The sequence below is a fragment of the Heterocephalus glaber genome, unplaced genomic scaffold, assembly GCF_053883595.1.
Source record: "Heterocephalus glaber isolate CG9 unplaced genomic scaffold, H.glaber_assembly_v1.0 deba00001600, whole genome shotgun sequence".
In the NCBI taxonomy this organism is placed as follows: Eukaryota; Metazoa; Chordata; class Mammalia; order Rodentia; family Bathyergidae; genus Heterocephalus; species Heterocephalus glaber.
Genome location: NW_028258372.1, coordinates 44,745,055 through 44,761,462, shown reverse-complemented (window position 1 = coordinate 44,761,462; position 16,408 = coordinate 44,745,055). Strand labels below are relative to the sequence as shown.

The window sequence follows — 16,408 nt, the reverse complement described above, 5'->3', positions numbered from 1 at the left end:
GTGAAGATTTTGTCATTTCTGATCTTTGCTTTCACAAATACTGCTGCGAAGAGCCTCTCCCTGGAGGAGTGGCCCCTGGAGCGGGCTCGCCGGAGCAGGTCCGCGGAGAAGCAGCTGAGCTCTGGCGGGCAGAGGGGCTCAGCGGCCGGGCGGCGGCGAAGTGTGGCCCCCGCCGGCGCCTGCGCGCTGAGGTCTGTCCAGCGGAGCCTTCCCGGGTCCGGACTGGGCGGCCTCGGCGCTCAGCCTGCAAGCCACACCGGGGACTCGGGACAGGTGGCGGTGCCGACGGTGCTCACGGGCCGGCCGGGCCGGGCGCTGAGGCGGCGGCGGGCGGGGCCGAGGTCGGGAGGCGGAGCCGAGGTCTGGAGCCGGGGCCCGCGCAGACCCCGGAGGCGGCCGCTAGCTGGCGTCTGTCTGTCCCGGCGGGTCCTTGTCCGGGCGGGTCCTCGCCCCGAGGCGGGCGGCATCACTTGGTCCGTCGGGCAGCGGGCGGCGCCACCGGGGCAGAGCCGCGGGCCGCGCCGGGCCGGGAGGGCGCCGTGCTGGGGCCTGGCGGGCTCGCGGCTCCGGGCCACCTGAGCCCTGTCTCGCGGCCGACGGCCTCAGCCTCGGGTCCTGGGCTTCCGTCAGCCCGAGTCTCCGCCCTGTGGCCGCAGGCCCCCGCTCCGAGCCAGAAGCGCCTCTCCGAGCCTCCCCGCCTCAGCTGCTGTCTCTCACTTTTCTTTTTTTCTTTTTCCCTTCTTCTCTCGCCTCCCTTCCCGCATAGCTGTTCCCCAGAAGCTGCTAGGGGTCCCTTCCCTGTGGTAGGACAAAGAGAGCAGTGTTCTTACCACGGAGGGCCGAAACGAAGCCCACCTTGTCAGCCGGCCTCTGCTCCCGGCAGTCGCTCACTGGAGCCCAGGCCCGGCCTCGTGCAGTTTCCTGTCCTCGTCCAATCTGGTGTTTCCATTTCCCTGTGAGGCTCCTGTGCACGTGAAACTTGCATTAATACATCTGTGTGGCTTTCTCCGGTTAATCTATCTTATATCAATTTAATTCTTGGACACAACAGGGACCCTAACAGGATGGAGGTGGAGTTTTGCTACCCTGCAGTGCACATTAGATCTCCAGGCCTCCAGGCCTATTTATCCCACATAATTGAAATTCTGTGGCCTTTGGCTTCTGTCTCTCCATCCCTACTATTTCCCTCCCCTGGCAGCCACCTTTCTACTAGGCTTTTAAGACAGATTCTGCACATAGTGAGGTCATGTAGTGTTTGTCTTCTGTTCTAGCATATTTTACTTAGCACATGTTGGCTAGGCTCTGATAGGTCTTCCACCACCTCAGCAGCTATTATGTATAGTAGCTGCCCTCTTCCCGTCGTGCCTTGCCCCCTCCCGTGTGACGTCATGCCAAGATGGCTGCTCCCACCAAAGGATAAACCCTTCTTCCCAGCATGCCCCTGTTCCTGCCTAGAGAGTAACCTAATACTCGCTCACCTCCTACCTCCTAGTGACATCACCGGCTCCTCCATTCCCTAGTCACTACCTCACTCAACCCCACCCCAGTCTCTATAAAAGACCCTTCCCTGCCCCGGCCATATTGCTTTTGTCTCTCCTTTGTTCAGAGACAGCCCGGCAGATCTATTCCCCTAATAAAGGCTTGTTGTGGCCTGGTCTGGTCTTGGTCTTCGGCCCTTTTACCTGACAGGCTCATGCACTATTGCAATGTCCGTGCCTCCTTTTAAAAGTTGATATCGTTACCAGCCAGTGATTCCTTTCCTTTGGGAACACGCAGTAGAAGAACGGCTGAGTCATACCTGTTAATCTAAAATCAAACAAAATAAACTGTTAGAAACCTCAGTTGTGTGTGTGTGTGGGGGTCAGAGCCAGTTGACTTTCCTTAATCCCACCTCCAGGGGACAGTGGGCCCCCAAAACCAGAACTCTGTCCTGTTCATTTCTGTCCCTCTGGGCAGCACCTACAGTAGCAGGCGCTCAGGTGCTGGAAGAACATGTCTGGCACCAAGACAACCCCTAGTGGCCGACACCAGCCCTCGGGAAGCTGTTGGCCTCTTCTGAGGCCCCGACAGGTCAGAACGCTACTGATTCTGAAGACCTGTTTTTCCAAAATGAATTCCTAAGACATCTTTGCACACCTTTCAACTGCCCTGGCAGACAGCACTGCTGAGGGAAAGAAACGGATCGGTTCCTTCTGTGAATTCTAAGAACCAGCCACAGAAGCTTTTTCCTCAGCTTATGACTGGCACAGTGGGGAATCACTGTTGAGAGAGCCATAAATAACTGAGACTGCTCTTATTTCTGACCACACAGTCGGGGCCACGGGCAGCGCTTCCTCATTCCAGCAGGTCCCAGCCCTGAGAGCCCCCGTGTGCCCCCCACTCAGGAAGACCACTTTCATCTCTTACCAACCTCACCCCCTTCAAAAAACATTTTACCTTCCCCCCCCCACACCCGTCCTTCTCCTCTTTTCTCTTCTTCTCTCCATGCCCATCTGTCTGGAGGCTGAGAGGTGGAGGGGCAGCAGCAGCAGCCCCAGGGTAGGGCACGCTGGGAGGGGGACCCGGCGTCACCGTGATGTCTCCCACAGCAGCAGCAGGCAGCCCCGAGCTTCTCCTGGACTTGGAGTGCCTCTTCTCTTTATGCTTCTCCTTGTCTTTCTTCTTCTTGCTCTTCTTTGACTTCTTTTTCTTCTTGATTTCCCGGTAAGAATCGTCTATCACCAACTCGCCCGCCTCCAGCTCCCCACCGGAGGACGAGTCTGACTCCACTAGAATTGGCTGGAGCCCTGAAAGGTCAAGGTTATCCCCCTGGGGTTCTGGGAAGCGGGCAGCATCTGACCTGACACAGCCTTCAGGGCCAGGAGAGGAGCGCGGGTCTGAGGACGACTTGTGCTTCTTCCGGGCCGTTTTCAGAAAGCTCTGTAACTCACGTCCTAGGAGGAAAGCACCGTGCTCATCCCGAGCCGACTTCCTAGAAGACTTTTTCACAGCGGCTTGTTGAGAAGGGTACTGGAGAGAATCCTCCTCGACGGGGCTGCTGCCCTTCTCCTGTGGTGCCAGAATCAGTTTCATCTTCAAGCCATCAGGCTCACGCAGGGTCAGGGTCTCCGTGTTCCTGTAGAGTGGCTTCATTTTCTTGGATGTGTGGGAGCTGCCATCCTCCAGGGGGAGCTCCCCGCTGCCTTTCCTCCTGCGGTGCTCCCGCCTACTCTCCCAGTGGCTCCTGTGGCCCGCGTGGCTCGAGGAGCCAGAGGACTTCTCCCCTGCCTTTCTGGGGGGACGGACACCTGCTGCCAGTGGGGAAGTGATCGCTTTCAACAGGTCCATAGCTGTGTCGGCAGCCTGCGGGCTGGACCTTTTCTTTTTCTTTTGTGCCGATTCCAGAGAAGAAATATCTGTGTATCACAAATGAAGACTGTTCTTCTATGCTGAAGCCTCCACAATACCAGCCCTCCACCTCTCCTCCTTCACACTGGTTTATGGGCACTCAGAACAAGAACCACTGTCCTCCATAGTGGGAGTCATCAGGGGAGCGCTTCCTCTTCTTCCTGTGCATGTCCGTCCCCAAGAAGCACAGCTCAGTATCCTGCAACCGCAGAGCACAAGGACGGACAATGAGAGGACAGTCTGGGTAGGAATGCTGCTCAGCCTGGCCCTGGGTTCCAGCTCCTTCCACTTCTTCTTGGAAGAATTCGTGACCTGAGCAGCGATCTCTTCTTCTTCCCTTAAGAAATCTTTGTAAGAGCGCTTCTTTTCTCCTTGGCTTCGGCCAGCTACAAGTCCTAGATCCTCGAAGCCGTGATCATCATCAAAGCCATCTTCTTTCTTCTCGGAGTCGGCATGAGCCATGGCGGTGCTGCAGGGCCCTTGAGCATGTGTCACTGTCCAGGCTCCTTCCGGCTACAGGACCAGGGCCCGCCGCGCCGCCGCTGCCCGCCGCCATCTTGGAAAGGGAGCGCGCGCCGCCGGACGCCAGGAGATAAATATTTTAAGAAAATCTTGTTGCTTTAAACATAGATTATTTTATCAGTGTATTAATATTCAATTTGTAGATGACCTTATAAATAATTTTTCTAATTATCAACAACCTGATCATAACAAATTTTCTTTCATAAAGTCTGTCCTTAGGAATTTTTGTGGAGTATTTTCCTCTCAAATTCTTCCTTCTGTCCAGAGTAGCTGTCTGCTATCTCTCTCTGTTTTCTCCCTTGTCCTCCACCTTCAAGTAAATCATCTTCTTTTGTGCAACCCCCCCCAAAACCAAATCTTCTGCTACTTTTTCAGAACCTCTCTGACTTGTTTAAACCTGTTATTTTTACCCTCCCTCTCTTCCCTCTGCCCTTCCTCCTTTCTTCCATCCCTCTTTTTCTGTTTTAGTTTTCCTGACCAAAAATTAATCTTCATAATTGCTTTACATCTGTTTCTCCCTGACTGATTCCTGTCTGATGTTTCCTTCTGTAACATTTTGAAATAATTTTTAAAAACTCTATAAATTTTCAGGCCAGGGATTTAGCTCGGTGGTTCCACCACCACCTGCCTTGCAGGCGCAAGGGCCCAAGTTCCATCCCCAGTACAAATTAAAAAAATCAGCTAATTCTATAAATTTAGACATAGTACTTTTCTCTCAATGAAAGTACATAAAGCTGGTGTGGTGGGGCACACCAGTAATCTCAGCACTCAGGAGGCTGCGGCAGGAGGATTGCCACAAGTTCCAGACCTGCCTGGGCTACGTAGTGAGGTCTAGTCTCAGAAAAAAAGTATATATTTTATGTCTTTGTTATAGGTTTTTTTTTTTAACAAATCCTAATTTTTTTTGTTTTGTTTTTTGTTTTTTGAGACAGAATCTCTCTATGTAATTTAGGCTGTCCTTGAACTCACTATGTAGCCCAGGCTAGCTTCAAACTCGAGGTCCTCCTGCCTCAGCCTCCCGAGTGCTGGCATTATAGGCATGTGCCACCATGCCTAGCTAATTTCTTTCTTCCTTCCTTCCTCCCTTCTTTCCTTTCTTCCTTCCTTCCTTTCTTTTGTCTTCCTTCCTTTCTTTTTTTGTCTTTCTTTCTGTCTTCCTTCCTTTCTTTTTTTCTTTCTTTCTTCCTTCCTTCCTTCCTTCCTCCCTTTCTTTCTTTTGTCTTCCTTCCTTTCTTTTTTTGTCTTTCTTCCTTTCTTTTTTCTTTCTTCCTTCCTTCCTCCCTTCCTTCCTTCCTTTTTTTGGTCTTTCTTTCTTCCTTCCTTTCTTTTTTTTGTCTTCCTTTCTTTCTTTTTTGTCTTCCTTTCTTTCTTCCTTCCTTTTTTTCCTTCCTTTCTTTCTTTTTTTGTCTTTCTTCCTTCCTTCCTTTTTTCATCTTTCTTCCTTCCTTCCTCCCTTCCTTCCTTCCTTTCTTTGGTCTTTCTTTCTTCCTTTCTTTTTTTGTCTTTCTTCCTTTCTTTCTTTTTTTGTCTTCCTTTTTTTGTCTTTCTTTCTTCCTTCCTTCCTTCCTTTTTGTCTTCCTTCCTTTTGTCTTTCTTTCTCTCCTTCCTTTCTTTGTCTTCCTTCCTTTCTTTTGTCTTTCTTTCTCTCCTTTCTTTCTGTCTTTCTTCCTTCCTTTCTTTCTTTTATCTTTCTTTCTCTCCTTCCTTTCTTTGTCTTCCTTCCTTTCTTTTTGTCTTCCTTCCTTCTTTCCTTTCTTTTGTCTTTCTCTCCTTCCTTTCTTTGTCTTCCTTCCATCTTTCTCTTCTTTCTTTCTTTTTGTCTTTCTTCCTTCCTTTCTTTTGTCTTTCTCTCCTTCCTTTCTTTGTCTTCCTTCCTTCATTTCTTTTTTTGTCTTTCTTCCTTCCTTCCTTTCTTTTTTCATCTTTCTTCCTTCCTTTTTTTGGTCTGTCTTTCTTTTTTTGTCTTTCTTCCTTCCTTCCTTTCTTTTTTTGTCTTCCTTTCTGTCTTCCTTCCTTCCTTTCTTTTGTCTTTCTTTCTCTCCTTCCTTTCTTTGTCTTTCTTCCTTCCTTTCTCTTCTTTCTTTCTCTTTCTTTCCTCTCCTCTCTCTTTCTGAGGTTCTGTTCACTTCATTCAAATAGTTTCTCTTTCTCTGTTAAACTGAGTAGAACTGAGGAGAAATCAAAGTCTTGTATTAGATTTCTACATAGATCCTTTGAACTCAGAGGAAGGGTTCGCAGGCCAAGCACAGCACGTGGGCCTTGTCTCAGGAGACAGCTGCGGAGGCAGACCTGCAAATTAAGGAGGGCGCCAGATCCATTTCTTTAAAAGTTCTGAGGGGAAAACTGAAACACTTGTTTCCAGAGTGGGAGGGCTGTTCCCGCTCAGGGCTCCAGCAGGGGCGCCCTGCGTCGTTTAGGCTCTGCACCCGCCCCTTCCCGGGAGCCCCCTGCCCCGCTCGACAGTGCTCCGTGTGGCCCTTGCACGGATTGTGCCACTCCTGTCCCAGCGCCTCGGGCCCGGGGCCTGAGGCTCAGCTCGACTGGTGGAGAAGAGACTAGAAGGAAAGCTAACGTGCGCAAGATGGGAAGGGAGCGCTGTGGGCAGAGGCAGGGACGGACAGGGCGCAAGGGCTGCGAGGGCAGGAACTGCTGTGCGAGGCTGCAGCGCTGGCTGAGCGTCGCTAGGCGTCTGCCCCGACTGCAGACCGAGTCTCGCCAGCAGCGAACCCGTGCGAACTGTCCATCTGGGCGCGCGGGTGCGAGAGGATTCGAAGGTCACGCAAAAGCGCGCTCTGGAGGGAAGCGTGGGCGGGAGGCAGCGGGCGCGTGGGGACTGCCTGCACCCGGCTCCGTTTTGCCGAGAAGCCCAAACCGCTCTAAAGGCAGCCCGCATCTGTGGCAGAGCCTCTGTAGGTCCGAGCCCTCGTCCGTTGCGTTCTGGACCTGTAAGGCTCACCACCGTGTCTCCCGGCTTTGGCCTGTGGTCCCAGGGACTTTAAATTCTGCTTACCTTTGAAAGCTCTCTTTTTCTCTCCTGCCTCTTCCGTCAGTCGCCCTCTTCCCACCGCTCGCTCGCCCCACCCTCTTTCTAAGCAGTAGAGGTCAGGGTTGAGGATTGCTGGGGGTAGCGTGCCCGGAACGCCCTGACTCGCCTCGGCAGTCTCTTGCTGACCCTGCGGAGGGATGCAGAGCTCGGTGCTGAGTGCTGAGCCTGAGGCGGGCTGCTGGACACATCGGAGAGTCATGACCCCCTACCGAGGGGTCCTTCTCGCTTACCTCCGCACACTCGGGACTCGGCGAGCCCTCGCGGGGCAGGGCGCTGGGTTGGACGTGACCGAAAGGGAATGTGCGTCCTCGGGCAGCAGGCGATGCCGGACGGGTTGTGTCCCACCCTCGCACATCCCGAGGGCCGTGGGAGCTCACTGTGAGCCGGAAGGTTTGCCCCGGAAATCAAGTCCCAAAAGACTGGTTAAAAATGTAACGCATGCTGCCTTCTTTCTGAAAGACAACTTTGTCATCTCCAGCGGGAACATGGAGGAACTACCGGGATGTGGGAAGAAAATATTGGAATGTCCATTTATTTTTATGTTTTAAAAAAGAGTTCTATGTATACTTTGTTAGTAAATATAGGTACCCGGGATCGAACTCCGGACCTTGCTCTTGTGAGGCAGGCGGCAGCACCACTGAGCTACATCCCTGTCTCTGAGGTATCTTTGATCAGTCCTTTGAGTCTTGCCATAGACAGTTGTCTCAGTCTGTTTGCCATGGCTACACCTGAATTTGTGAAGAAAAGATGGAGTTTGTTTGTGATCCCAGACTCTGGTAAGCCTGAAGCTACTCCTGCCACAGCTCCAGCATGGTGGTGACAGCAGGGCAGAGGGCACCTTGTGCTCCCTCGGAGCCAGCAAGCCACTCCCTGACAACCTGTTAATCCATTAATCCACTTGTGGATCCATTAATCCGTTCATGAGGCCAAAGTCCCATGACCCTGTCCCACCCCAGAGAGCCCCCTCCCGGCAGGGCTGCTCTGGGGACCAAGTCCTAACACGTAAGCTTTTGGGGAGCCCTCTGCCCGGGTGGGCCCGGATGGGCATGCCAGTCTGCCCTTCTGAAGGGCTCAGACCCCGCTGCCATGTACCTTCCACCCTCTCTCTTCCCCACTGTCCTGCCCAGGACAGTGACCCTGAAGGTGAGGAGGACGCTGGACAGTGGAGTGGGAAGAGCACAGGACCTGGGATCTCAGGGCCCTGTCCGCCCCACCCGGCCTTACTCCTCCACGGAGCCAGTGCCAGTCCCTGCGGCTTTCTGTGGCTTCCAGGGGTGTCAGCGAACACCAAGGCCCGGACTCCTGGCCTCTCTGACCACTTGGCTAAGGCTGCTGGCTCCATGCAACATGCTGATGCTCCTAGACTTGAAGGGGGTGAGCTCCCGGTGCCTTTGGGATTCCGGTTCCCTCTCCTTCCCTCCCCAGTGGGAGAGGGATTTCCTGTCACTCTGCCCAACAACTCAACTGTGCTTCCTGGCAGACAGAGAGACAGCCAGTTTGACTCTTGCTGTCAGAGTTTGGCCTCAGGTCCTGGAGGGGACAGGCAGCTAACTGGCTCTTTCAGGAGAGTGGATTCTGTCAGGAATGTGGGAAGCAGCTGTGTCCCAGACATGCTGGAGCCTGCTGTCCAGGCAGTCACATCCTGTTGGTGGCTTGAAATGAAGGCTTTACATTCTGGAAATAGGCAAATGCTACACACCTGCAAGTCAGCACCCCCCTTTTCTGGAGAGCGATGTTAAACATTGACCAGCATACGCCTGGACGTGAAGATTGAGTTTAATATTAACAACATAGTTTTCATCATTCTCTTGCTGCCCCTGTGCCGTGGAATAAGCCACGAGTGGGCAGGAGTAGTGGCAGGCTGATTTATGTTCAACAGCCTGAGATCTGAGTACGTATTTGGATCCAAGGAGAGCTTGTAGGGGCTCAGGCCGAGGGCAGCGGCTGCTTTGAACTTGACTGTGGATGTAGATTTGCCATCTGCTCGTGTTCCTGTCTTGACATTCATCTCTTCTCTTAATCGGCCCCTGGCCTGTGTCTTGTCAACAGCCTCCCGGCCTCTGCCCTTGGGAACCTGGCTTCTTTCCCGTCAGCTTCAGAAGCTGGATTCTGGGTCCGAGGCTACAGTGCATCACTTGCATCAGACACCCTGGCCTTCTTGGCTCCTGTGGCCAGGCTTCCTCTAGGTGCTGAGGTACAAGGAGCTAAGCAGACAGGACTCCGGCCCTCGGGAAGCTCGAGCAGTGGCTGCCTCTTTGGGAGGTGCTCCCTGACCACCCTTGCTTTTGCCTGGCCTACTGTGTTCTAAAGAAAAGCCACACCAAAATGACTGAAATGTTCACTGCTAAATAATCTTTCTTTAGATTTATAGAACCCACAACTCGTGGTGACCTTTATAACATCGGAAAGTGCGATGGTCCTACTTAGTCTTTAATTCTGTGCTAGTCTAGCACAGGGTGTGTGAACAGCTGTGGTTTAACTTGCAGAAAAAAAGGACATCATCGTCATCGTTGTCCTGTCTAGCTGAGACACACGCCCTGGGGGATGCAGACCCTGCTTGGCACCAGTCTTCTGCCCTTTGCCCCTTGCTCCTCCTGCTCCTCCCTTTAAAGGCCCTGTGTGCCCCTGAGTTCTCTAAGATGGGGCTTTGGGAACAACAGCCCCTCCATGTTCTCAGGGCTGGCCGTGAGCACCCCTGATTTCCTTCCCACCCACTCTCACCTCCTGAGTTCTGCATCGCCTCTGAAGGAGCAAGCAGCTGACCTGAGTCTGGTTCAAAGCCAGTGCTACACAGGACCGTGGCCTGCTGTTTCCAGCGATGGCTTGCCTGGCACGAGATCCGCCCCACATGTTCTTCCAGTGACACTGACCCTCTGCTGACAGCTGGCGCTTCTTCAGAACGCCTTGACCCTAAGTGCATGGCGAGTCCTAAAGGTGACCCAACTTCTGCCTGGGATTTCCTCTTGCGACTTGTCCCTTTGGAGCTCTGTAAGAAGTCTGGCAACCCTGAAGTTGCCATTGTGAGAGAGCACAGAGAGGGAGAGAGAGAGTCCACGGTCCATGGCTGTTCCAGGCCTCCGTTGTCCAGGCATTTCCAGCTCAGGCACGGACATGAGCATGATCCGCTTTCAGATAACCCTAGACTCAGACCTGAGCGCCTTGCTGATGGAGCAGAAATTAACTGTCCCTTCTGAGCCCTGTCCAGACCGCAGATTTGTGGGTCATGCAAATGTTATCTCATGTTTTACGTGACCAAGTTTTGGGATGGTTTTTTATGCAGCCATAGTATTTGGAACAGGGACAGACAATAAATAAGATAAATGCCCAAACAAGATAGCTAATTGGAAGAGATAAGGTGGGGGAAATGCAGAGAAGGGAGATGTAACATGCCAAAGCAGGTGTGAGACTTTAACGAGTGGCTCATTGAGAAGCTGGTGTTTGAGGGAAGACCTGAAGGAAGAGAGGTCCTTGTAGGCGTACAGAAACAAAAGCGTGCTTCACACATGGCTGGAGATGGGGGTCAGTAGGAGCTGAGGGCTGCTAGCGGACCCAGAGCCAGGCCATGTGAGAGCTGTGGACCTCTGGAAGGACTTTGCTTTTGCTTTGAGTGAGATGAGATTACAGTGGGTTTTGATGTAGATGTGGATTTGATGTGATGTAGATCTCTCTTTTTTTGGTGCTCAGGATTAAATCCAGGACCTCTGGCAGCCCAGGCAAGCACTGTACCCACGGAGCTATGTTCCCAGCCCATGAGTCTGTTTTAATCATGTCACATTCTTGCATTGGTATTTCTAGAAGTTAAATTCAGGATATGTACCCCTTGGCTTGTTTTTGTTGATAAGCCATAATTAATGTTATTATCACCCATACTAGTTTCTTCTGGCTGCAGTTACAAAAGACCACAAACTAGGTGACTTAAAATAATGGAAATGGATCAAATCACAGTCCTGGAGGCTAGAAGGTCAAGATCAAATTGTTGGCAGGGCCAAATCTCTCTGAAACCGTAGAGGAGACAGACTCCTCTCTTGCCTCTCTTACGTGCTGGTGGAGGTTTTCAGTCTTTGCCGTTCTTTGCCTGCAGCCACCTCACCGCACACTCTGCCTTTGTCCTGTCATGGTGTTCTCGCTGGGTGCCGTTCCTTCGCGTGGCCGCCTTCGTGTGAGAATGCTAGTCGCACTGTCCACCCTCACCCTAACCGCATTATACCTGCAGCGCTGTTTCCAAGTAACTTCACACTCTGAGGCACGAGCACTTACGACTTCAGCATATTTTGTGGGGGATACAGTTCAACCCTGAACACTACCATTTCGAAGAACAATAGGTCTGTTCCTCAGAGGGAAGACTTGCCCGTGTCTTAGAATAACGCCTTGTGCTAGTTAGCCTTCCTGCTGCACACGTGTGCACACACGCATGCGTCCACCAGGCCCATTCCGTGTGCCTTGGAGTTCATTCTGTGTGAGTGTGTAAGTCCACCCGATCCTTTGTTATTATGACATAGTGGTTTCGTAACACTGATGTCCTCGAAACATTTTTCTTTAGGGAGACTAAAGGTTATTTTCAGTTTTTGGGCTACTGCAAATGTAACATTTGGTGAAATGGCCATTTCCTTAGTATTTAATATAAAACTTGCTTCATGGGAAGGAAGATGTTACTTTTGTTAAAAATAAGATATTGTTGAGTGCCTCGAGGTGGAGCCAGTGTCAGCTGTGCTCAGCAAATGGGAGAAGGAGGAGAGAGACTGGATCTGGGCTCAGACTCAGGTGGAGACGGCACCCTGAGGGAGCACTCTGAGAGGGACCAGCAGAGGGCCAGCTCTCAGCCCAGTGATGAGCAGTGCATGAATACAGACCTACTCTTCTCTCTGCCCTCTGAAACGCTGGGGAGGTGCTTCCTTGCTCACTAATGCTTTCAGTGAGAGCATAATTCCACTTGGAAACCGCAGAGTGATGTTGGGCTTGTGTCAGTGTAGGTGGGATGTGAGGGATGCTGTATGGATTCCGCGTGCCGTGTGAAAAGGACATGTATGTGCATGATAATGGAGCTAGGAAGGGTCACTTCTTTAATGGAACTTTCCATGACACGGGCCGCTGCGCTGCTGGTACCGTGGCAAAATGGGAACTTGGCAGCAACTGCTGGAAGTCTGGCTCCTGAACCATAGGGACAGACATCTGAGGGGCAGGAGAGCAGGTCAGGAACTGAAAGAAGCCCAGAAGAGGCCTCTCAGGAAGGGCTTGCTGAATGCTGGCCCCACTGAGACAGCGGCTGATGAGCACAGCCAGCCTCTTGATTCCCAGGTTCAGGGGAGCTCTACCTCCTTGGAGCGCCAGCCTCAGAGCGGAGGGAAAGTCCAGTTGAAGGTGTGGCTTCAGCGAGGTAAGGAAGGGTCACAGTGCAGCCTAGGTTTTGAAGTAAGGGTTCCAAAGAGTCAGGGCGTTCACAGCCATTTGATGCTATCTATTGAAGAGTTAAGCATTTTTAAATAGGTCTTCCCAGACAGGGGATTCTTGCAAGGGTAAAGTCATTCTGATAAGGATAATGGAATTTTAATGTCACATTTGTGAAGATAATAAGCTTTGTGGATGTGGATGGTTTCAGTTCTCAGACCTAATTTTAAGATCTTCCCCTTGGGTTCTGGGGAAAGCCTCTTTCACCTCTCCTGGGCAAATTCTAACTCAGCTTTACTGTTGTCTCTGCCCTTCAGAAAAACACTTACTGCACCCAGCTGACCGGGAAAGGGATCCCCATTTCTACAAGACACTGAGCAATATTGATCTGATTGGTCAGAAACCAAGACATCTGTTAAGTGACATGTTCTGAGTGTGCACGTGTAAACACTGTGTGTTAGTGTGCTACCTCAGGAAATGAAAGTTCATGGTTTTGGCCCATTTTCCTGCACACAGTAGCAGTCAGCTCCTTCCTTCTGCCTTGCACTGGGCAGAGCCTAGGAAGGACTTTCAAAGAAAAGTTCAGCCTATTCACACTCCCAGATCCCACTCCATGTCTACGTGGTGGCAGGCTCCACAGGCTCTAATCTATTTGCATCTATTTATATTCAGAAGCAGGAAAAGGAAAATCTCCCCACGCATCCGTATCCCAGCATCACTCCCGAGGGAAGCCCTGCATTTGGTTGTGTGAGCTCATCCCTCCAGAGCACATTCCATCTTCTCCCGCTTGCTAGGTGCATGGGGAAGCTGACCTTTGTGGTACCAGTTTGCTCCTGAGGTCCCCTGTTCTGCTAATGGGAAGCACGGGCCAGAGGTCAGAGCCGGGAAAGAGTGACGGGTGGGGGGCGGTCCCCAGACTCCTCCTCCCGGTCTTCGGTGGGCTGATCACGTCCTTTAATCAGATGTCACGGCTTCTGTCAAGTGACACAGTGCACAGAGATCTCTCCCTGTGGAGTAACAGCATTCTCCTTTTGTTTCAGCAGCCTCTGGGTGGAAAGAGCTACACATAGCCCTGAGATTCTGTGCGGTTGCTTGTGATTTCCTTGTGCTTTGTTCAGTTTTGTAAATAGTCTCCCTTTTATTAATTATACTAAAATGACCCAACAAGAGGGGGCTCTCACCTATTGGGTCCTGATCAATAGAGGGCTTTGCTGAGTTGTTGATATAGCTGCCATTTTGCTTCCAATTGGGTCAAAGCCAGGTGATGCCTAGCAAGTGTTTGATACATATTTGTTGAGTGAAGGACTGACTGACAGAGTGAATGGTGAGATTTGAACTCCGACTCTTTCTTTCCAAACTTCCAATATGAAATTGAGCATTTCCATGTACAGTATGTGTGCTTAGACTCTGAGAGCAATGTTCCCTGAATTTGCCTTACTGCCTCCTGTCCAGGTTTTCCTTCTCAGGGGAGCAATGTGCAGCAAGCAATATGGAGACTATCTGAAACACATGGAAATTATTAACAGGATGCCCTCCCTCTGAAGAGTATGGTGGTTTCTTCAACTCGGGAACAAATGAAAAGTTCAGACCACAAAATAAGGAAGTGGACATTGGCAAATTTCCTTTCTATTTTTGTGGTCTTAAAGGAATCATACTGAATGAACTCAAGTTAAACTACCAGTGTTGAATTTATAAAGTTCACGTGACATTTATTACAATTAATATTGTGTTAAGCATCATACTATTACTATAAGAGGTGAATTTGATAAAACCATACCTATGATGACTATCAGTTTTAAACTTCAGGCTGTAAAGTGATTCATGACACTTATTATAATTACAATTCCACGTGGAAGTGTTGGAAGACTGCCTCACAATTGTGAGAGGTACCCTGACTTGCACGTTGCTGGGAACACTTCAGTTGTCCCTCTGGGAAGATGCCTTCAGGAATGGGCAGAAGAGTCCCGAGATCCTTCAACATGCCCACCTTCAAGGGGATTTCTGGTTGCTCTTCAGTTTGTCCCATCGGAACATCCTTGTGGAGAGGAACTCCATGACCTTCCTCCCTGGGTTTTGGAGCAGGATTGAGCTCCAGGGCATGTAGCTGTAGTGCACTTCCTCCTGGCGCAGGGCTGTCCCTTTGATGATCTCCAGGGCGCACTCCTCCTTAGGAGCTGCATAGCCTTCGTAAACCCCAGAAGTCCCCTTCATGGCTGTCTCTGTAAGGGGCAGAGGGTGGGTGGGGTTACCAAGACTAGTCGAGCCTGTGACGGGCGACCAGCCCATACCACGCTAACCGTCTGGGACCTGTTGCTAGTGTGTGAGCCCCGCAAGGCCTGCAGAGAGCACACGGAGAGCTGGCTATAGTAACAGCCTGCGGGGCAAGGACAGAGGCCTTGGCGCTAGTAGGAGTAGGGGACTTGCCCGCCTTGGTGGGGATTTGTGGTGGCACCGAGAGGGGGTCAGTGGGGTGGCTGAACCATGCACCTCGAGTGGCTATTTTATATGTGTGTTGGGGCACAGAATGAGGTCACATGATGTCCTGCCGCTAGTGGGAGGCATCAGTGGGAAGACGCCAGAGGGCTGTGTGATAACAACCTACTGACTCGTAAAAGGAAAGATGCAACTCAGGTTTTTGGTCCACTCTTCCACTAGAAGGAAACCACTGCTGGTCCTTCTCCTTCCAAGCTTTCTTGACCTTTTCGTATTGCCTAGCTTCCTCCTCTTTCCATTTCTTGGTTGTTTCACTCTGTGCCTATCTCCTTAACTGTTATTCAATGACTCTTAAATAAATAAAACTTCTTATAATATCTACTGCATGTTTCGGGTGGACTTGCATTTGGACTTAGAGAAAACCTGTAAAAGGTACACAGTGTTCTCTATCTACCCCACTCTCCTTCCCCTGGTTGTAGCATCATATGTAACCGTTATGCAGTGACCAAGATGTGCATCAGAATTAACTAAATTACAAAACTGGTTTTCCTCTGATGTCCTATCTATGTTCTAGAATTGTCTCCAAGATTGCACTTAGAAGTAATTTCTTATTTTTCCCTCAGTCTGTGACAGTATTTGTCTTTCCTTGCTCTCATGGCCCCAACACTTTGAAGAGTACTGATCAGCTGTTTTGAGGAATGTTCCTTGGGTTGAATTTGTCCATTATTCTTTTATGGCTGGGGTGAGCTTGCACATTTTTGTCAAGACTGCCACAAAAATAATACTGTGTCTTTCTCAGAATTTATCAAAGGGTTTATAATTTCAGTATGTCTTATTACTATTGATAGTAAGAGAAATACATATGTATTTGATGAGTCTCATATGGAAAGGTAATGGCCATTGGGAGTCCATGAGGACATAAGGAGTTCAGAGAAGAATAAGGTGGAGAACGTGGAGTCGTTCAGCAAAACTGGTGGGTGGCATGGAAGGGAGGTCAGAGGGTGGCTAGAAATCCCCCGTGGTGCCGGTGCTTCATTACCTGAGCGCGCATGCGCTTTCTGTCCTGCCAGCGTGCGTCACTCCTGACCAGGGAGGACCATGCTCCTCTTCCCCACTGTGCCAGGCGCGCCCTGCCGGCATGCGCTCCTACCTCTTCAGCTTACCTGTGTCTATGAGGCCGAGGATACACAGAGAGATCGACACGTTGACTCTGGTCACTGCAAATTCTTTCCTAATGGACGAGAAGAATCCATCCAGAGCGAACTTGCTGGCAGAATAGGGAGCAATCAGAGGGTGCGGTATTTTCCCTGAACGATAGACGGAAGGGGCGGTTAACAAGGTATTCCACACTGGTTTGTAGCAGGCTTTGTAGCACCCTATGGAGTCTGCCCTCTGAGTTTCATTTTCTCACTCTTCCCTAAGTTATCCTGCCCTGTTGGATTTCTGAAGTGAAAATCATCAAGGTATCAAAGGTACAGAGGGTGGGGTGGGCTGTAAGACAGGTGTCCTTGGAGAAGGATGGGTTAAGTTTTGTAAGCGTGGTAAATAAGCGGGGCTACTGAAGAGCCATGCAGCGCCCCAGCTGCCGACACTTCCGCCTCCCGCCAGGAGAGCTGGGGACACCGGGTGAGCGGA

At 51.0% G+C, this 16,408-nt stretch overlaps 3 protein-coding genes across 7 annotated transcripts in view; 1 reads left to right on the top strand and 2 right to left on the bottom strand.

Annotated features, from left to right (window-relative positions):
* The window catches only part of CUNH1orf74 (chromosome unknown C1orf74 homolog), a 109,607-nt gene that overhangs the window by 34,528 nt on the left and 58,671 nt on the right, over positions 1-16,408 (top strand). The gene's annotated exons all lie outside the window — the stretch shown is intronic.
* Positions 32-3,327, bottom strand: LOC147823202 (uncharacterized). The gene is made up of 3 exons (XM_087194361.1): positions 2,437-3,327; positions 297-542; positions 32-244 (listed from the first exon to the last, which is right to left on the bottom strand). The coding sequence occupies exons 1-3, from the start codon at positions 3,325-3,327 to the stop codon at positions 32-34; spliced, it is 1,350 nt and encodes a 449-aa protein (XP_087050487.1).
* Positions 14,024-16,408, bottom strand: part of Hsd11b1 (hydroxysteroid 11-beta dehydrogenase 1) — a 42,766-nt gene continuing 40,381 nt past the window's right edge. For all 3 annotated transcript variants that reach the window (XM_013078579.2, XM_004862036.3, XM_087194201.1), the window contains exons 6-7: positions 15,937-16,080; positions 14,024-14,559 (exon numbers count right to left, since the gene is read on the bottom strand). In XM_013078579.2, the coding sequence (XP_012934033.2) occupies positions 14,330-14,559; positions 15,937-16,080 (374 nt within the window). In that variant the 3' untranslated portion in view covers positions 14,024-14,329. The remainder of the gene's footprint in view (positions 14,560-15,936; positions 16,081-16,408) is intronic.

Excerpts from the sequence above, each read along its gene's own strand:
- LOC147823202 (XM_087194361.1), bottom strand. The coding sequence starts at position 3,327 with ATGGACCTGTTGAAAGCGATCACTTCCCCACTGGCAGCAGGTGTCCGT. Across the intron at positions 543-2,436 it reads ACGGGTGTGGGGGGGGGAAG|CACGGCGCCCTCCCGGCCCG; the intron begins GTAAAATGTTTT and ends GCCAGGCCCCAG. Across the intron at positions 245-296 it reads GCGCCCGGCCCGGCCGGCCC|GCTGAGCGCCGAGGCCGCCC; the intron begins GTGAGCACCGTC and ends TGTGGCTTGCAG.